The sequence below is a fragment of the Melanostigma gelatinosum genome (assembly GCF_949748355.1).
Source record: "Melanostigma gelatinosum genome assembly, chromosome: 12".
Taxonomy (NCBI): domain Eukaryota; kingdom Metazoa; phylum Chordata; class Actinopteri; order Perciformes; family Zoarcidae; genus Melanostigma; species Melanostigma gelatinosum.
In genome coordinates this window covers 27,799,779-27,821,873 of record NC_136645.1, presented here as the reverse complement: position 1 = coordinate 27,821,873, position 22,095 = coordinate 27,799,779, and the positions used below count along the sequence as shown (strand labels likewise).

Here is a 22,095-nt window from a genome sequence, read left to right as displayed (position 1 = left end):
CAGAAGATGCTATGGGGTTGCTACGGGGAGAGCCGTCCAAGGCAAAAGTCTGAGGCTGACGGTCAAATACCCGTTGGCATCGCAACAGGAAGTGTTCCATCATAGGGCTCCGGAGCCGGCACGGGGGATTCCCAGACCGGCGGAGCGAGGGCAGGAGGGAATAGTGCGGGTGCTGGAACTGGTGGAGACTTGACTGTCCGGGCTAGTTCCTGCACGAAACAGCCAATCCGAGAATCTTCAGAAGCGAAACTTCTCATCTCCTCCAGCAGACTGTTACGTCTGTACAGCGTAGCTGCTCCTGTGGTTGCTGGGTCCATTATGGTCACGGACCGACGGACACCGGAGGCAGAAGATGCTACGGGGTTGAAGCAGGTGAAAGACGGTACGACCTGACAACCCCAGACTGCAGGACCAGAGTTTATATAGTGCCAGGGGAATCGTTAGTGGGACCTGAGTCTGGTGTGTCTGCCTGCAGGAGGTGATTAGCTGAAGTAGCTGCAGCTGTGTGGCCATGGGAGGTGTCTGGTCTGACAGGGATCCTGACAAAGGCGGCTTGGGTGGAGAGGGGAAATGTGCTTCTCTCTCTCTGAAGAATCCGTTTCTTCACTTCTGCAGGAAAATTGTCCACTTCCTCTTCCAGGAAGCGAAACATAAACAAAACAAACAGTCCAGTAGATCAGTCCAGCGAATATAAAACTGTATAAAATCTTGGATTTTCTGTTAAACACAGCAACGTTGCAGGCTTCCTTTCACCGACACAACGTCAGCGGGATAAGCAAAGTTATCAGGGGCGCTAAGTGGGTTTATGAGCTAGCCTCTTCCGGCCGTAAAACCTGAAGTCCCCCCTCGGCATCCCTGGGCTCGTCCAATGGGCAGCGCTCCACCAAACTACCTCAGATTTACCTCAGTTAGGTGTGAAATTGTTTCTGGTGGGGGTTTGGTTCTATCTAACTGCAATCCGGCTCTGCCTTGCTTGCAGAATAGGCAGGCCCAGATCCAGGGGCGGACTGGCCATCGGGGATACCGGGGGAATCCCCGGTAGGCCGACGGGGTTTGGGCCGGTCTCTGACATCGCCGGCCCGACTATATTATATGCTTCACAGAACACGTTCAATTTACTCTAATACCGGAAGTCAATAATCAGTGAAAACTGTATCAACAGTATATACTGACATTATACTACTCCTCGCGATCTGAGGACGCCATAGCACGGCTGGACACTACGGTGCTTTTAAAAACTTTTCTCCATAACCGCGGTCTGCGCCGTGCGCTCGTGCCGGGCGACGGTCGGGGCGGAGCCGGCGGAGGTGCGAATGGCCGCCGTAGACCGGCGAAATACAGGGGCGGCTCGACTGTCACGGCGTCCATGAATCGAGAAGGACTTCTTACTGGAACTGAAACGATGTACTGGGATTAAATTCTTTGTCAACAAAGAATTTGGTAAGTGACAACTGCGTTTGTTTTTTTACATCTGCAGTATCGTTTTTATGAATAATATTTGATGGCTCGTGCTCTTGTGTGGTGGAATGCGTGGATCCGCTGCAGGTCTGCTGGATTGATGTGCTTTGTTGTCATATGAATATATGTGACTGGTTCTTATGACTTTGTGGCTGTCATTGTGTTAATTACGTTGATTTGACTATGCGAGTTACAAAGCGAGCTCAAACGTCTGGCACGACAGTGGGATAGGCTGAAGGCATCAGTATTTGAGGAGTACACAACCAAGACAACAGAAGCCGGCCGGAGGATGCTGAAGATGAGGCTGAAGAGGCAGAGATGGTTTACAAAAAGTGCTCATCTTGCAAGGACTGTCCAATCTGTTGCTACCGAGTTCTGAAGCAGTACAACCTCCTGACAGATGCATACCACATCATAGGCCTTGCATACAGGTTCCTGATTACCCTCTCTGTCACACAGGTAGCATGCGAGCGAAGCTTTTCGACGCTGAAATATATCAAAAACAGGCTCAGGAGCTCGCTCTCTCAACAGCACCTGGAGGCTTTTATGTTGATGGCTACTCAGACAGATGTTTTGCAGATGCTGGACAGTGAGAAAATCATAGACGGTGTTGCAGAAAAGAGTGAGCTGCTGCAAAAACCGTGCATTGAGTGGGCAGCGCGCCGTGTATTGAGTGGGCCGGTCTGACAGTAACTCCCGGGCCACTTTTTCCCCCCAGTCCGCCCCTGCCCAGATCCCGTTGTTTCAAAGCACACGGCAAGGCACATGGTCAAATCCCAACAATATTCAGATCATTAATATCTCATCAACAACTATTATCTCTGTAAAGATATGGAGGAGTAATGTCTACCTGAGCAGAGAGTGAAGTCTCTCTCCCTCTGTGTTGTTATCAGAGCTTCTACTCTCTTTGTTCACATAGTCGTCCGGTTACGTGACTTTCTGGTGAGCGCTGCACTGCTCTCATATGGCGGTTACAGTTACTGTCAGCACTTTAGCCGTAGTTTGCACTGTTAGCATTGTTAGCAGTGTTAGCTATGGGTCGTGCACCTTAAAGTACTGAATGCTCAACGTGCTCACCTTGTCCGTCCACCATCATGCGTAGTGTACCCAGCAGTTTGAACTGAACTGGCGGCATGTCGGAGCGCAGCAGGGTCTTTATCCTCTCAGTCACCCCGTCCTCCAGCATTCGCACTTTGTTGGTGGCTGAAAGACACAGAGCATCCGCCGTCATCTAAGTATAATTAAAATGATAGAATTAAAATCATTTAAAATCTTTTCAAGTATGTTTACAGTTTTGGTGATTTTCTTTTCCTGATTGATCCCATGTCATTTTTCTGACTTTTGGCCACCTTTTGAAGATGACTCAGAGAGTCTTATGTGTTAACATGTACATGACTCTGACCTTTAAAAGGCAAGTTTCAGTGTTAAACTTTCAAGTGCATATTTGGTCACTGGAACACATATATCTCGACTGTTTGTTTTGATCAGTACCAGGGATGGCCAGGTTTCTGAGCGCGCTCAGTCCAGCATGTTGAACGGACACGTCTCCTTCATCGACATGCTGCTCCAACAAGGTCAGGATGTGAGGAACCACACCGAGGTCCAGCATCTTCACACAGTTACTGTCTGACAGAAACACAGCAGGCCAACGAAGAACCTTCAGAACCTGATTACTGTATGAGATTACAAATACTGGACTTCTATATACTATTACATCATATATACTTCTATATGCTATTATACATATACTTCTATATACTATTACACAGTGGTGTATCGTAACGAAGTAGAAATACTTCGTTACTGTACTTAAGTCGTTTTTTTTGGATATCTGTACTGTACATTTGATTCCCAGTGATGCCCAGGATGCGACATGCTATAGCTAGTGAGCGACTACATGAGTAGAATTCCACACAGGACGGGTGGGATGAGGAGAGGTGGATGGGTCAAACAAACACTGGTGTTTCCTCCAGGAGGCCGCAGTTTGTGCCGTGTGTGAAACGAGAAGCCAATGTTGATTTATTTGTGACGTGACTTCCGTACTTAAGCAACGCCACTTCCGTAGATATTTTAACGCAAACCACGATCTTTAGTTGTTTCCTGTGAAGATGGAAGTTTATTTTGGAAAGACAGTATGCATGTAACAAGACAAAACAGACTCATGTTGCTGGACTTTTGCAGGAAAAAGGCACGAAAAATGAGGAGTAACTTTTCATAAGATATCAATAAAACGGGGATGAATTTATATCATTGTATGAAGAGAGTGACATGAGAAGATCAATCTCATGTCTGTAAGTTAAATCAGCTATAATCACTCTTTTAAAGTGATTAGTGACTCGTCTAAAACATTTTAAAAATGAATAACTTCAATAGAATCATTCTATACACTGTAGCTTCGTTCTAGCGTTCTAATAGAACGTAAAGAAGTTACATTCTAATACAATGTAACTTCTTTACATTCTAATAGAATTGTCTTCTGAAGATGAACAGGACATTTTTCAGTTTCAAGTAATGACTGGGTTGTTCCTTTCGGTGCTGCTTTAGTATTGATCATGTTTTGATATTTGAGTCATGTTGTGGATGATCAGATGGAGTTATGATGGTAGCAGTCGCCCAATTGCAGATTCAGCTTGAGCAAAACCTTTGTCTATTGTGTTCAAATCAGGCCCATAGGAGTTTACAAGGCAGGTGTCCTTTCTCTAAACACTGACCTGATGCATCAAGTGGATATTTTTTGCTGAACATAATATTATGCATTTGCCCTCTACATCCTCTAGTCGGAATGAGCAGACTTATAAATGCACTGTTACAACTATAATAATTATATTATGTTGAACATTGTTGCTCCTGGATGGATCACAGCCGACCCAATTATGTTCAACACAGCTCCATGTCCTTGGTCATGGTGCCACAGCACTTAAAAGAATAAACTTCATAATTCTCAAAATTCTGACCCTTTGCTTTTTTATTAACAGCATTTACTTGTACTTTTACTTTCAATGAACAGGTTATGATGTTCATTTAATGTTCAGGTTATGATGTACATTTAATATCAGAAAATTACTTTTGATACTTAAGTACAATAAATATCAGATACTTTAAGACTTTTACTCAAGTAGTATTCTAATAGGTGACATTTACTTTTACTGGAGTCATTTTCCAGTAAGGTATCTTTACTTTTACTCAAGTATGGCTTTTGGGTACTTCATACACCACTGCTATTACATCATATATTTCTATATACTATTACATTACAGATTACTAACAGGATTTTGCTCGCAGTCAATCCCCGCAAGAGCTCTTTGATTTGATTTAAATCTGGGTGTGATTGGTCCACTACTGCTGCAGCTACAACCCATCCAGCTGGGATTGCCCGTAAACAGTGCTAACAACAGCAACAGTGCCGACGGACCTAACGATGTTAACCTAAGGGTAGGAGTCCCGCTTCCGCGACAACACAGTCCTGCCACCGTAGATCGAGAGGGACAGCGTTTACAGCGCTAACTGCCGCATGAGCGCAGTATAGTACTTTTTTACCTACAATGGTACTAATACGCCGTATATAATGAGACATGTCAGACATGTTTTACTAGTACATGTTTCTCAACTAAGTTCAATTTGTTTGGCACAACCGGTTGATGAACAGAATGCCTGGAACCTTCTGGTATTGCAGTTACACCCGTTGGTTTGTGGACTGCCGTTATGAAGCTTTGAGTTCGACGATGTCGTCGTCACCATCTTGGATTACGGCCGTTGTTTTTTCGCAACCGATAAACGGAAGTTACCATAATTAGAATGTGGAGGAGTGACGTAGAGACGCCGTATACGGCTCTGGTAGCAACAGTGACCTGTCAATCACAGTAAGCCCGCCCTAAAGCTTCCTCCTCTTTTTGTTCTATTTGACTCTAAATGGACCATAATTTACTAAATGCTGTATTGAAGAAGACTTGAAACTAGAGATGGAGACCATAAACTCATGTTTACAATGTTTACTGAGGTAATAAATCAAGCGAGAAGTAGAGTCATTTTCTCATAGACTTCTATACAAACAGAGGAGTCGCCCCCTGGTGGACACTAGAGAGAATGCAGCTTTAAGACACTTCCGCATTAGCTTCAATCTGCATAACCGGAGGTTGCCCCCTGGTCCCTTCACAAACCTGTGATTGATGTCACAGAGATCTGTATTCTTGCCTGAAAGATATATCTTACCGTTCCTGGCGAAGTTGGCGATGGCCAGGGCTCCGGACAGCTGTAGCTGGGTGTTGTGGCTCTGTAGCCATGACAGAACATCCTGATACACCAGACCTGATCCCTCACCAAAACACTTCTGCATGGACTCATCTGACACACAGACACGGACACACATATCTGTGTTTTAAACAACATCTTTAAAATCCTCACAAATGGCAAATTATTTTGTCCAACAAGCAGCTCTGACATTACTATCCCTGTATAATAATATATTGTATTATATGGGTGATTTGCTGCATGTTAATGAGGTAATAAAATCACTAATAGATCAACACTGGTGCAAAACATCAGAGATGTTTGCTGTACGCAGAGACATAATAGTGCGCCCTCTGCCTGGGACGGACTACCACCCAGAAAAGTCACGCTGTCTAACAAAATTCACTATCTGCACTCACTGAAGAAATATGATCTAATTTGTGGAAAAGAAAAAGTGATTTCAGGGAGAAGCAGACAAAAGTGTCTACAATGTGTGTTTGAAGGATGTATCCAGGATGTCAAACTGATTCAGCAGTGAAAAACAGATTAAAAAGATGAATTTAGAAGCTAAAGTCTACAGATCTCAGTGTAAAAGTGAACCACCACATCACCTAGTGATGGAGACAGAAGACAATGAAATTAAGAAACGGCAATGTTCCTCTTTATTCAATGTTACAATCATTAAAATACATTCAGTATACCTTCAATAGCTATCGTAGCATAGAGGTGCTAACGCTAGTTAATGATGTGCTAACGTACTCTGCTATTGCTAACTTCACGAACGTGTTAGAAATGTACATTCAGACTCATTCAGACCTCTCCGGATAACGAGTATCACTATAACACGATATTTAACCACGACGAGGTCCAACTCCACTAAACCAGCCTGAACACGAAGAACATGTGAAACCACTGATGGAGCAGAGCCGGATAGCTGGGCCGTGCTACGCTATGATTGGTCAGTCTGCGTTCGAAGGGTGGGATTTAGCGAAGGGTTCATTCTGATTATTTAGGCTAGTGTAAGCTATTTGGTCCTTGCAAATGAAAAAGGATGATATGATTTATTAATATTGGAAAAGATATATTTTTAGTTGTGTTCTCCTCTATCTCCTATTCTGTCTCCTTCCTTAGAAGACAGCTAATGACAGCCCTCATACAGACCGCCTAAATACTGTGCAACCTTCTTTGATGAGTTTACTGAACTGCTGTCTGTAATCTGTATTGATTTTGACTGTGTTGTTATTGTTGGTGATTTTAATATCCATGTTGATAATCCCCAGGACAGAGATTCTATAGAACTATGTGGTGTCCTTGATAACTATGATCTGACTCAGCATGTGACAGGACCCACCCACAACAGGGGGCACACTCTGGACCTAATCATCACCAAAGATGTAAACATTCCCAAGGTTGCTGTGACTGATGTTGCACTCTCTGATAATTTCTGTGTTTTCTTTGAGAGTGCAATCTCCTTGCACACAAATGTCCAAACCAAGGTTGTGACAAAGCGTTACATCTCTGAAAACACCAGTGAACTATTTATTCAGAAGTTCTCCTCCACACCAGCCCTCTCTTGCCTCTCAGTCAATGAGCTTGTAGATGGCTTCAATTTTAAAGTTAAAAATATTATTGATGCCATTGCACCCACTAAAGTGAAGGTTGTCTCGGGTAAGCAAAGATCTCCTTGGAGAAATGCTACGCTGGTCAAAATAGAGAAACGAGAGTGTCGGAAAGCTGAGCGCAGGTGGCGAAAAACTAATCTCCAGGTTCACTCTGACATCTATAAAGAGAGACTTCGCAATTATAATTTGGAACTTAGAAATGCAAGGCAGTCATTCTTCTCTGACATCATAACCAAAAACAAGAACAATACACGCGCCTTATTTGCTACCGTCGACAGGCTAACAAACCCTCCAGTGTCGGTAGCTGCTGAGCTCCAATCCACCTGGGCATGCAATCAATTTGCCTCCTTTTTTACTGACAAAATTCAGAAAATTAGACAAGCAGTCAGTGCCTCCACACCAACCACAGGATATGTGTTGTCCCGATCTCTGAATAACATCCATTCAAATATCATGACACAATTTTATTCAATCGACCGTAGAAGCCTAGAAGACATTATACAACATCTGAAGTCATCCTCCTGCTGCTTGGATATTCTACCAACACACTTTTCAAAAATATTTCAAACTGCATGACCACTGATCTTTTACAAATTGTAAACACATCCCTTCTCTCAGGTGTCTTCCCACAAGCCCTAAAAACTGCAGTTATTAAACCGCTCCTAAAGAAGGCTAGTTTAGACTCCGCAACGATGAAAAATTATCGGCCAATATCAAACCTCCCATTTTTAAGTAAAATAATTGAAAAAGCGGTTTTCCAACAGCTGACCAACTTCTTGGCCGTAAATAACTGCTTTGATGTTTTCCAGTCAGGCTTTCGACAGCACCACAGTACTGAAACTGCTCTTGTTAAGGTTTTCAACGACATCCACTTAAACATAGACAATGGCAGAAGTTCAGTCTTAGTGTTACTGGATCTCAGTGCTGCATTCGACACGGTCGACCATGCCATACTCCTAGAAAGACTAAACATCTGGGTGGGACTCTCTGGCACAGCACTTAACTGGTTTGAATCCTACTTGAAGGACCGAGAATACTTTGTGTCTGTGGCTGATTACACATCAGAGCTGACTAAAATGACATGTGGTGTTCCCCAAGGTTCAATACTGGGGCCTCTTCTGTTCAACATCTACATGCTTCCACTAGCTCAGATTATGGAAAACAACAATAATTATGCAGACGACACACAAATCTACATAACTATGTCACCAGGGGACTATAATCCCATACAAGGGCTGGGTAACTGCATTGAACAAATCAACATCTGGATGTGCCAGAATTTTCTTCAATTAAACAAAGATAAAACAGAAGTAATTGTTTTTGGTACCAAGGATGAACAATTGAAAATCACCGCTCAGCTTCAGTCACTGATGTTAAAACCCACAAACCAAGCCAGAAATCTAGGTGTAGTTATGGATTCAGACCTCAACCTGAACAGCCATATCAAGACAATTACAAAATCAGCCTACTATCACCTGAAGAATATATCAAGGATCAGAGGACTTATGTCTCAACAGGATTTGGAAAAACTTGTCCACGCATTTATCTTCAGCAGACTGGACTACTGTAACGGTGTGTTTACAGGTCTCTGTAAAAAGTCCGTCAGAAAGCTGCAGCTGATTCAGAACGCTGCAGCTCGAGTCCTCACTAAGACCAGGAGGGTGGATCATATCACCCCAGTTCTGATGTCTTTGCACTGGCTTCCTGTCCAACAAAGAATTGACTTTAAAATCCTACTGTTGGTTTACAAAGCACTGAATGGTTTAGGGCCAAAATACATCTCTGATCTGCTGCTACCTTACGAACCATCCCGACCCCTCAGGTCGTCTGGGACCGGTCTACTATCTGTTCCCAGAGTCAGAACTAAACATGGAGAAGCAGCGTTCAGTTTTTCTGCTCCACATATCTGGAACAAAGTCCCAGAAAGCTGCAGGTCTGCTGAGACCCTCAGCTCATTTACATCAAGACTGAAGTATTTTCTGTTTGCTGCTGCCTTTAATTGAACCACATTCAATTCATATATTAATCAATTTCCTGCATTTCTGCATTTTACTACTGTATTTTATTTCTTACACTGTTCTTAATTGCTGTTAAATCTCCTTTTCTTTTGCCTTATGTTTTGATGCTTTTAATGGTTTTAAAAGGACTGCACAATATATCGCCATTTCCTCCGGGACCGAGTTCGTGCAAGGCGTACACTATAAAACGCAGATCGGCAGAGATCTTTTCCACACGTGGTTTATGTGCGAGTAATTGCAGAATTGCGGCAGTGTATGGTTGATTGCGTGCAGCGTAATGTCTCAGGGAGACATCAATTATTGTTTCAATGTATGTTTTAAATCTCCTTTACTTTTTACTACTGAATTTTATTTCTTACACTGTTTCTTTAATTGTTTTTAAATCTCCTTTTCTTTTGCCTTATGTTTTGATGCTTTTAATGGTTTTATGTGAAGCACTTTGAATTACCTTGTTGTTGAAATGTGCTATACAAATAAACTTGCCTTGCCTTGCCAGTTAGTCAACACCACATTTATGGTGCAAACTGTCTGAATGCAATGATGGAGGACAGGACAGGACAGCTAGTGCCATTAGAACTGGCCAATCACAGCTGAATATGCATTGTTAATTACGTGCATAAAGTTGTTGGATTTCCTAGATCAGGTGAACGAGGTGAAAGACAGACAGAGGAAGTCAAATAAGGAAATGGATACCAACATCCAGAGCTGTGCCACAAGTTGCTGTCACAAGTCCCACCTCCTCTTAGTTTGCAGTTGCATCACTCACCTCCCAAAAGCAGGGACACGATGAGGTTGGAGGCGATCTTGATGCTGCAGAGGTCGTGTGGGTCAGAACCTCCCTGCAGACCCTGAATCATCTCTGATAAAGCCGCTGGTACTCCGGACTCTGCAAACTGCAGCTTCAGCGTATCTGGTGGTCCAACACAATGTATTGCGTCATTATTATCAGCGAACATTATCTTCCAATAAAGTACGACTGATTGAATAAAAATAAATTAATTCGTCATCGAGGTGAATCGGTGACACATGTGTGCTGACTCAGCAAAGTTCATCTATAGGAGAATAAATATTCCAAAGCATTATAGAATGCCCAAGACCCTTACTGCATTATATCTCATTCTATTTTTATATTTTAAATTGTCACCCGTCACTTTGCCATATCTTGGCTTTTGCCGAAACAAAGGCCCTGGTTTGACAATAGGTCTAAGGTAAATATCAAGTCATACTTGTTCAATCTAAGTCTTCCCTTTTCTTACTGTAGCCTCCTTTCTGTCTTACCGCTCGCGCCCAGTGAGCCCAATATCTCAAGGATGATGTGTCGGCGTTCTGCATCCGGCGCCCGTTTCAGCTGAAAGGTCAGTATACCTGCCACATCCAGCTCAGTCAGGGCCTCCCTCGAAGAGTCTGCAAACATAGGGTTGTGTAACTACGGACGCTGTGGAAGTGACTGAGCTTTTTGAAATGATGAATTTCCCGCTCTCTGCTTCATAAAGGTTTTGTTAACAAGAGACACCACAGGAAAAAAACATTGTTTTTTATGCACAATCAATTTTGAGATGTTGGGTTATTTTGCTTCCATAACTCGTTTTCTTTCAGACCTGCGGAAAGAAATCATCCAGAATACACATTTAGGTGTTTATTTTACTACTTTGTCTACGTCCATCTGTCGATTTCTCCTAAATTTACCAAAAGTTGGCATTAAAGTTTAGTTTCAAATGTCTGGCGAGTACAAGGAGAACATGTAAACACAACCCAGAGATGACCCTATAGCTGTGAGGGATGTGTCTAAATACTGAGACGGTGCAGTTCAAATTACAGCGAATAAATAATGAATTACTAAGATAAATACAAATATAATCACCCATGTCAGCCAGGTTACAGAGGGCCAGCAGGCAGACATTGACCAGGGGCTCGTTCTCTGGATACTCCCTGATAATGGACACCAGTCTGGGGATCACACCGCTCTGGACTAACTGGTCCTGTTGGTATGCTGGGTGGGAGGTGAAAGAGAGAGAGAGTGGTTAAAGTCACACATACGGACAGGTTGTTTGTTTTTATCTTCATTTTAATTTTAAGGTCACTATTTCATGGTGTCATGGTTTTGCTGAAATTATAATTAGGTAACTGACGTGGAGATGAGAAGTGTGACCCAGTCGCCCGCAAACAGTTGGTGTTGCACAATTCTGCGATAACGTTTGCTCAGTTGTCGCTTGCTCTCACCGAATACAAAAATGTCGTCACGCAGTGTATCCATGGTTTGCACAAACGTAAAATGTCAACATTTTGTCTGGCGACTGGGCTGATTTCTGAATACAAATCATTCAATTCGAATGAGTCTTAACCACACATAGTTTAACATTTGATAATCATAAGCAAGTCTCTGTAGCCTTCAGAAGAAGGCTGTCTCTGCCTCATATGCACCCTGTTCATCCTCAGGCAACCCTGCTGACTCCGTCAGCGATGTCAGACCAACTCACAGCTGTCGAAGCAGATGCGCCCGATGGCCCTGCCGGTGTTCAGCAACATCTCCTGGTTATTGCTGCTCAGATGGGGAACCAGCACCTTCACCAGGCCCGCCTCGATGCATGGCTCCCTGACTGCAGCTGCAACACACACAAGGAGGGTTTAACCTCTTGAAATGCCCCTCAAAGAAAGTCCCTTGAATCCGAGTTGTAAAAAACAATGCGTAGACTCACTCATCACCTCTGACCAACGTCAGTGTGTGGTGGTCTCTGTATCTACATCTGTCCTCTGGCTGGATTTTCTCTTCCCTTCCTAATTTGCTGTGGATTATTGAAGTTTCTGGATGTCAGCAAACAGCCAATAACAGCAGCAGGCTGTGCAGCCTGTTGAGGTCGTCAAATAGCGCCGCTTTGTCACGTTAGTCGGCACAACATTGCATCCATGGGCACGACTCCCACTTTAGCTCCGTCAGACACAAAGCGGCCGTATGGATGAGAACGGGTTGTTACATCGCCCACAGCCTCTCTCGCTCCTCTGCTGTGTGTTTACAGAGCCACACACTCTGCATTCATTCAGGTTGCAGAGGTGTGGCTGTAAAATAACTGTTTATTTCTCTGATTCAATGCTTTGTTCTCAACATAGACCGTATAGAAGAAGTGGACGTCGTCAGGTGATGTCACCCGTTGGTTTGTGGACTGATATTTTGAAGACTCAAAATCAGCATTTTGGCCATCGCCATCTTGTTTGTTTTCAACCAGAAGGGACACGAGAGGATGGAGCTAAGTACAACTCAACGCTGAATAAGACATTTTAAGGCCACCAAAATGTTACAACTACCTTTCATGAAGTAAAAACACACGTGAAAGGCTTAAAGTTTTAAGACGAAAACATGGACAACTCCCAGACCGGACGACGGCGTAGTAGAGACCTGCCAATCACTGTGTAGCCCCGCCCTAAAGCATCCCCTGCTTTATGGTCTGTTTGACTCTAAATGGGACTCTAATTTACTAAATGAACATCATGCTGTAAGACACCGCTCCCTCTCTCCACTCACTCTATAGCTCACTCGACCATCGGTGCTCTCTCTCTCCCCCCTCGCTTGTACTCTTGAGCCGTGGATGAGGAGCCAACTTTGAATGCTGCGTTTATGGACTGATACATGTAACATTTTATACCTTTATATTAGGGGTGTAACGGTTCACAAAACTCACAGTTGGGTTGGGTACGATACAGTGGAGCCACGGTTCGGTACGTTTCGGTACAGTAGAAAACTATAAATGCCAGAGAAATGTACTTTATTTTAAAATATATTTATTCATTACAACTAACATCATAAAGTTATTCTTTGACTGTGAACAATGATGGAACTATACCTGAGTGACCCATCTTCTGGGGTGTCTTCTTAGCAACACATAAGCATAAAAAACAAAAACTGCTCCTTAATGTTATGTAGTATTGTTACTTACATCTTGCTTACATCTTGTATTGTTACTTACATCTTGCAAAAGAGATTTTTAATCTCAATGGGACTACCTGGTTAAATAAAGGTTTTTAAAATTTTTTTTTTTTTTACGTATTCGGTTCGTCATGTGTACCGAACCGTGAGCCTCGTACCGAACGGTTCAATACGAATACGCGTATCGTTACACCCCTAACATATATTGTATTGTACTGCTCATCATTTTGCAGACATTCGTTCAACATTGCTCTGTTATTCAGCCTGAGTGCTGCTTCTTCCCAGTTTACCACAGCACCATGAATCTTGTAGAAAAGTTTGTCAAGGGGCAAAGAAGAAACAATGTTTTTCACTATAATTACTCACATAAGCATGTCATTTGTGAAGTCATTCATGAAACAGCACCCAGCTTTGTGTACGAGATGTATGCAGCATGGAAGAGAAGTCCCAGTGTCTTCCTCAGTTGTGTTTATTGTTCCCGCTCTGCCTCTCTGTGCCTCCTTTCAGCCACCTTCCCACTTCCCCGGGCCTCTTCATTGTCATTTCGCTACCTGTCCACCAGACAACTCAAACTCTTTGAACCACTCCCCAATGCTCAGGACCCACACTTGTCCATGCACTAAAACACTAAAACAAATTCCTTTCATGTGAAAACCTACTTGGTAATAAACCAGATTCTTATTCTGAAAGTTCTAGAGCAGAAGCTAAATGGACCTTTTGTCAATATTGGGGCATTAAAGAGCTGTGGTGATAACACACGTGTAGCTAAGACATTGCACATTTGATATTGCACAAGAACATAACAACTGTTGCTCAGGAAGTACAGCGAGAGAGAAGATTAGCAGTTTGAAACCAGGCTCCTCCAGTCCACATGTTGCCTGTTTTTAAATCTTGGAGGCTGTGCCATGGGTGTGTGAGTGTATGAGCATTATGTATGGCAGTCTCTGCCAACAGTGTGAATGTGTGTGTGAATGGGTGAATGTCGACATGTGGTCTACAGCGCCTGTAAAGGGGCTACACAAATGCAAGTCCATTCACCTTTTAGCATCAAAACAGTGACAGTATCCCACCTTCTCTGGCCATCTCTGCCACCACCAGAGCCACCTGGCAGCTCAGGCAGCTTTGGCTCCTTAAGGCTTGAGCCAGTGTGGGTAGAATCCCACTTCTGGCAATCTCAACAGCAGCATCCTTCTCTGTGGACACACAAGTTCATTTGTTCTGAAAGAAAACAATGACAGGATATCGAATCCCAGCACACTAGAAATTAAATAAATGTGTTTTAGTTTACACAGTAAAGTCCAGATGTGACTGTGACTCAGACTGTGACCCAGTGGTTGCATTACAAATACACCAGAACAGATGTTTTGTGGCGGCCTCCTGACATTTCCTCTACTGCCACGATCAGACTTTTACTTTCTCTCAGTATATGTGACAGCCTAACAGACAAAGTGTGCCAGATTGTTTTTGCCTAGGATAACAATGTCAAGAGCCACCCTCTGGGCATGAGGAGTGAGACTGGTCAGGGGAGGCCAATCAGAGGCAGAGTAGGGCGGGTCATGTCTTCGCCACTCTCTAGGCCGAAGTAATCTACACCCGGTGCAAGTTCAGTAGTTTAAAAAGCAGTTTGGGCTGGTTGTGGTGAGGTTGTGGAAAACAAAACTAAATTAAACTAAACTAAGAAAAACTAGGAGTAAACAGTATATCTACAAGTCAACTGAAGAAGAGCTAGGACCATGGGTTTTGGGCAGCTGGCAGCAAGCTTCAGGCAGGTCTACCTGCACCAACTTCCACTCCAACCATAAACTCGTCTGTTGGAGACTCCCGTCGCGTCACACACCTCAACCACGGCCACTGGCAGACCAATCACAGGACGCCGATTGGTCTGAACCACTAATTGAAACCTGACAAGGTGGATTTTTTCTGTGATCCTGGGATTCTCCCGGGATCTGTGTGGAAGCACAATGCTGTCTATTCCTGCTGTGGCCAGCCATGTGAGGGGGCGCACTCAACATATCATTTCCTGTCCAATGTGTTGGGATTTTTATTGTTTCTTAGCACAAAGCGTTTTTTTAAAACATTGTAGTGGTGAATCATTTTTCTGTTGCTTTGTTGTCCTAGGCTGCTTTTTCTCTTAATGAATCGAAATGTATTGTATATTATTGAATGAATTGCATAATGTACATTTTTGCACATAGGTTGGCGCATTCGTGTAATGTGGGATGTGTACCCTTCCAACCACATGGGCTACACAAGTCAGCAAGCAGGGCTACGGATCTAATGTGCAGGCAGGATGGAACAAATAGTAGAACCAAAGAAACAAGAATGTATCTGGTGAGTGTACAACCTGCAATCATAGGGCACGGGTTAGCACCAGGACATTCCCAGAGAACTCATCGATAGCTGTGTGGAAGGTGTGTGTGTGTGTGTACAGGTGCGTCACATGACTTACTCTTTTCCAGAAGAGCAGCCAGCATTGTGTCCAAATGAGGCTTGAGCTCCTCTTCAATCAGCCCTGTACTCACACTGATAGCGCTTAGGGCCTCGCTTAGAGAGTCTGCAACACACACACACATACACACCCATATACACCATCACCACCAATAACAAGAACATTAACAAAAAAGTTAAGAAAACACCAGATTTAAAAGCCTTCCTTATCCTTACATAAACATTTTTGCTTTACATTAATACATGTATAAGGGGAGACAGCAGGTAAGTGCTGCGTTTTTCTTTCACTAATCAATTTTGGACAGTTTTGCTTCCACAACAAGTCTTCTAACAGACTAGCGGAAAGAAAGCACAATACACGTTTAGTTGTTTGGAATATTGTCTGTTTGTCTGTTTGCGTCTCTAGATTTCTCCTACATCCACCAAAAGTTAACATAACATAATGCATCATTTTCATATTTAAACATACATTTTCAGAAAATGTGCAAAACAAAAAACAATTGCCTTAATGTAAGTTAACTGGGGATGTTCATGGCGGTATCTATTGGTTGTTTTTGGTACCCTATTCACCTGCGGTGACCGCCTATCTCTTCTTGGCCTAACCCAACATCCATGTTGGATGCTTCCACACATTACTCCGGTGGGATCCATTATTGTCCAGTACTGCGACCAGCTGATGACTTTTTTCATTCTAACTCGTGGTGTTGCCGTCTGGAATGCCAGAATCTTTCATTCAAAAACACTGATGACTACGGAGTGTTTCATGTTGGATATGTGTTCGTCTTTTGTCACTGTGTGTTGAGCTAAAATGTACAGTTCTACATGATGTTGATCAGGATCTTTATCAGGGCTAATTAAGACATTTTTAACAGACTATAATAGGCCATACAAAGCCTCTGGGTATGCCATCTGTCACCAACAACACAATATCATGCTTCATTAAATGACTGCAACATGTTTCTGTTTGTGCTGGGCTGCCTAAATCCTGTTCAAGACAGTATTCCACACTGAAACTCCAATATCTCTATGGATCCAATATATAACACTGAAGAGTGACGAAACACCATGTGTGAGGAAAGCTCTGACGCAGGAGCAGAACAAGTGGATCCACTCAAACCATTTTAAAGTAGGCGTATCATAGCTTACCATAGACAGGTAAAGCTATGAAATGATGCACAGCAGGCTGGTGACTCCAACAAATTGGGGAGCACAGGACGAAAACCAACCCACGACCTCATGTTATTTGATTTAGTTGTTGCTCTGATTTTGCATCTCCATTTCATGTATTGGCTCAGTGCTGCTTTGCAGTATATGTTATGGGGTGGTTGGGGGGGCTTAAGCTTAGTTTATACTCGGCGTGGTGAAGATAGCGCCGGCTGTGATTACGCTATTTTCTAGTGGTTGTGGTGCTTGGTCGTGCACCTCTGAATTTTTGTATCACGTGCAGCGTGATCACATGACTGTCACAAATAGTTCACTGATAAAAATATAATTTACATTTCTAGGATTATACAAAAGTCAGTTTGCTTGTAGATGCTTTAGAAACTTCAAAATCTTCCTTTGAGATAATATTTTGCAGCCAACAGGATATTCAACCTTTGTTTCTTTATAATGAATTTAATAATTAACTTTCTTCTTCACAGGTCTTGTATAAAGACAATAAAGTAGTCCATGAATATGAAATATGAGTTTACAGACAGCAGTGGTGTATAGTAACGAAGTAGAAATATTTCGTTACTGTACTTAAGTAGTTTTTTTTGGGTATCTGTACTTTACGACTTATATTTCTGTTGACTTTTACTTTTACTTCACTACATTTTGCAAAGAAAACTGATACTTTGACTCCGATACATTTCCCCTGAAACCTTCGTTACTCGCTACAAAATCAAATCTATCTTTAGAAACAAAATGAATCATGAGACCAGCGTTGGGGGCTGTGGTGGAACACAGACTGCAAGCAAGCAGGTTTGGTGAATCAGTGGTCCTAGCTTGTGTGGAGAATTTCAGTATTAAACACATTATAAGTACGATTAAATAACCCCCCTATTGATGAGTAGAAGTGTCACAATAATAATATGTTAGTCACAATATGTTTACAATATTCTTACTTGTAGAAGATATTATGTGTTACAGTATATTAACTAATTTAATGTATTAAATCATAAAAGTATAGTCACTAAAGGTATTAAAACACTGTAAGAATAGTTTGAGGGTCAGACCAGGATTCTGAATGAGACATGCAGCAAATGGAGGATGTGGTCAGTGGGGAGGACAAGCTGACCAGAGGTGGAGTCAAGATGTTTTGCGAGGAGAGAAGATGTTTCGCCAAAGGATCGATAATGGGAGGGGACAGAAGTCAAATGGAGCCGATCACTAATCGCCACGGAGGGTCATTCAGATGTTTTATGACTGTTTCTGTGATGATTTAAGACTAACTCTGCTGTATTTCCCTCAGTAGTGTCCTCCTAAGAGTCCCGCCCACTGCCGCGCCTCTCTCCGTAGGCACAGCTGTGCCTCATCTCCAGTGATCGCCTCCAGCTGACATAAATACTCCTGTCACTCTCATCCCAGTTGTCAGTCCGTCCGTTTACCTACCTGGTATTCTGACCCGTGAGTAGTCCATTTGTTCACTCTCTGATGATCCGCTACTAACATTGCCTCTCGTTTTTTCAACCTGCCTGCCGTACAGTGTCGAGCCTCAGGTTTTCACCTGTACGAGGAAGCATTCCAGTTCGTTCCTCGGAGATCAACTGTTTAGTCTTGGCGTTCCTGTGTCGAGCCTCGGGTGTCACACAGACGATCCAGCCTGCCTGCCAGCCGCGGACGAGGACCGGCCACTTCCCGGCTAAGATCCGAGCGGAGCGCGAGGACGCGCCTCCGTATTGACGTTTGACAGTTTTCCTGTCGGCTTCGTCTGCCGCTCCGCAGGATTAGCCACTTTCCGGCTTGGAACCGGGCGGAGGCATGGAGACGCCTCCTATTGACTTTGTCCATTTCCTGTTTTTTCCCTTGACTGAGAGAAATAAACGAACCTTGGTTTTGAAATAGAACTTCGCTGTCTGAGTCTGCATTTGGGTCCGTGAAACACCCCACATCATAACAGAACGGACTGACCATAACAATGGACCCAGCAGCCGCAGCAGGATCTCCACCTGCAGATCCCCTGCAGGTGGCGATCACAAACCAAGGAGTTCTTCTGGGACAGCAACACCATCTGCTCCATGATATGCGGGGATCCCAGCAAGCCATCGGATCTCAGGTGGCTGAGATCGGCAGCATGGTGCAGGGACTCACACAGCCCCGTCCCTCCCCCCTTGGATTCAACGGCGGGGGACGTGCAACTGGTCGGTGAGTCATCTGGTCCATCTCCTGAACCTTTCCACAGAGACATGAGGGCATGTAGAGGTTTCCTGCTCCAGACGACGTTTGTGTTTAACCAACGGCCCCGCACGTTTGCATCGGACAGCTCGAGGATTGCCTATCTGACCGGGTTGTTACATGGCCGTGCTCTCGACTGGGCCCAGGCCTGGTTCACCCAGAACCCGTTGGATACGGTTTCTTTTGGACAGTACCTGGAGGCCTTTCGGAGAGCTTTCGACCACCCTACATACGCTCAGGACGCTGTTCAGAACCTCCTCCGCCTCCGTCAGGGCTCTGCTAGTGCCGCTGAACATTCCATCGACTTTCGCATCCTGGCCGCAGAGTCCGGTTGGGAGGAGAGGGCGCTACAGGGGGTTTTTCTCAGCAGCCTGTCGGAGGAATTAAGACAGGCTTGCGGTTCTGGAGGAGGCGAAGACGCTGGAAGACCTGATCACTCTCACCATCCGACTGGATACTCGGATGCAGGAACGTCGGAGAGCACGTAACAACAGGTTCCCGGCTCCGGTTTGTCAGCCAGTAACCACTTCCGGTCACTGGGTCCCAGCTCCCCCTCGCCACCGCAACCCAGGCCACCAGCACTCGCCTGCTCCGGCACCTTCTCCCGAGGATCGGGATGAACCCATGCAGTTGGGACGGTTCCATCTGTCTCAGGGAGAGAGGGAGCGACGAATCCGTTCAGGAGCCTGCCTCTACTGCGGCGAGCCGGGTCACCGTATCCCTGTCTGTCCGGTGCGACCAAAAGAGAGGGCTCGCCAGTAAGAGTGGGAATACTGGCGAGCGACTCCACCCGACTTCTCCGTTCCAAGTCCCGTCTCACACTACCAGCTAAGTTATGCCTGCCATCCGGTGCTCTACCAGTCTTGGCCCTCATTGACTCTGGAGCAGAACAGAGTTTCTTGGACTCCTCCTTGGCCTTCGCTCATGGGATTCCCTTGAAGGAGTTGGAATGCCCTCTTCAGGCGACCACCCTGGATGGAAGTCGTTTGACTAATGTCACGCACCGGACTTGCCCTGTTACCCTGCTTGTATCAGGAAACCATCAACACGAGATCTGTTTTTACATCTTCTCTCCGCCCCTGACACCTCTGGTTCTGGGCCATCCTTGGCTCCAGGACTACAACCCACAGATAGACTGGGCAGGAAATAGAATCATCGGGCGCAGCCCTAGATGTCTTTCGAGGTGCCTCAAGTCCGCCATTCCCCGGCAGACCTCTTCTCTCCACACCCCTACAACTGGAACTGATCTCACTTCGGTCCCCTTGGAGTATGCAGATCTCGGCGAGGCATTCAACAAGGAACGAGCCCTTTCCCTGCCACCCCACCGACCCTACGATTGTGCCATTGAACTATTCCCCGGCGCCACCCTGCCCTCCAGCCGACTATACAACCTTTCCCGACCGGAACGCGAGGCAATGGAGACCTATATCACAGACTCCATCACTGCTGGAATTATCCGCCCATCATCCTCCCCGGTGGGAGCGGGGTTTTTCTTCGTGGCCAAGAAGGACAAGAGTCTCCATCCTTGCATCGACTACTGAGGGTTAAACCAGATCACCACCCGGAACAAGTATCCGCTACCTCTACTCGACTCTGCTTTTGAGTCCCTACCCGGAGCCACGATTTTCACCAAGCTAGACCTCCGCAATGCCTACCACTTGGTTCGGATGCGGGAGGGGGACGAGTGGAAGACCGCTTTCAACACTCCCCTGGGACATTTTGAGTACCTGGTCATGTCATTCGGACTTACAAATGCACCAGCCGTTTTCCAGGCTTTGGTGAATGACGTGCTCAGGGATTTTCTCAACCGGTTTGTGTTTGTCTACATCGACGACATTCTGATTTACTCCTCGAACCTACAAGAACATTGCCACCATGTCCGTCAGGTCCTTCAGCGCTTACTGGAGAACCAACTCTTCATCAAGGCCGAGAAGTGTGAATTCCATGTCACCTCCGTACAGTTTCTTGGTTTCATCATTGAGGAGGGTCAGATTCGCAAGGACCCGGAGAAGGTTAAGGCGGTCACAGAGTGGCCGGTCCCCTCTAACCGGAAGAAGCTCCAACAGTTCCTTGGGTTTGCAAACTTCTACCGCCGGTTCATTCGGAACTACAGTCAGACGGCGTCACCCCTAACCAGACTCACCTCCTCTAAGGTGGATTTTTCCTGGTCCCCCGAGGCCAACCGAGCGTTTAACATCCTCAAGGAACGATTCACCTCAGCCCCCATCCTAGTGCAGCCAGATGAGAGCCGCCAGTCCGTGGTCGAGGTGGACGCCTCCGACACCATACATAGGAGCAGTATTGTCTCAGCGCACAACCACTGACTCTAAGCTCCGCCCGTGTGCTTTTTTCTCTCTCCGCCTTTCCCCGGCCGAGCGGAACTATGATGTGGGCAACCGGGAGTTACTGGCCGTCAAGCTGGCTCTGGAGGAATGGAGACATTGGTTGGAAGGGTCAGTCCATCCGTTCACTGTATGGACCGACCACCGAAATCTGGAATACATCCATTCTACATCATACATTACCAGTCATACATCACCAGTTATTATCGTTTGATTTCTGGGTTTTTGCTTTCCTGTCTGTTTGTCACGTTCATACAATCGTAGAACATTGAAGAAGACATTTGGAAATCATCATTGGACCAACGCAAAGCCACGATCTTCCTTGGAGAGTAATTTTATGAGTCTTGACCAATCACAGATTAGCATGAAAAAGAAGGATTATATGAAATTGCTAGAAGAGGTCCACCCTATGGAGGACAGCTGGAGCATCCTCTGCCCCCCCCCCCCCCCCCCACTGATATTTTGCCTTTCCTGCAGGTGTTGCTGTTGGAACATATTAATAACAATTTCAATAATAGATTAGCTTCCCGAGAACAGAGAAAATATTTTATAAATCAAACTGAGAATTGGTAATGGTTTATTTCACTCTTTTTTTGTAACTTGATCTTTGTCTTGCTTCTCAAAACTAGAGGAGGGGCAACCTCACCTGCCTCTATGGACCAGCCTCCTCTGCACTAAAGTGA

General features: G+C 44.8%; 1 protein-coding gene across 2 annotated transcripts in view; it reads right to left on the bottom strand.

The window, feature by feature from the left end:
• The window catches only part of LOC306785284 (rap1 GTPase-GDP dissociation stimulator 1), a 38,132-nt gene that overhangs the window by 12,720 nt on the left and 3,317 nt on the right, over nt 1–22,095 (bottom strand). Inside the window, exons 2-10 of one of the 2 annotated variants that reach the window (XM_079279600.1) lie at nt 15,694–15,798; nt 14,315–14,437; nt 11,803–11,928; nt 11,187–11,315; nt 10,604–10,729; nt 10,092–10,235; nt 5,668–5,799; nt 2,950–3,084; nt 2,536–2,661 (exon numbers count right to left, since the gene is read on the bottom strand). In XM_079279600.1, coding sequence (XP_079135726.1) covers nt 2,536–2,661; nt 2,950–3,084; nt 5,668–5,799; nt 10,092–10,235; nt 10,604–10,729; nt 11,187–11,315; nt 11,803–11,928; nt 14,315–14,437; nt 15,694–15,798 — 1,146 coding nt within the window. The remainder of the gene's footprint in view (nt 1–2,535; nt 2,662–2,949; nt 3,085–5,667; nt 5,800–10,091; nt 10,236–10,603; nt 10,730–11,186; nt 11,316–11,802; nt 11,929–14,314; nt 14,438–15,693; nt 15,799–22,095) is intronic. The other variant, XM_079279601.1, reaches the window with a different exon arrangement.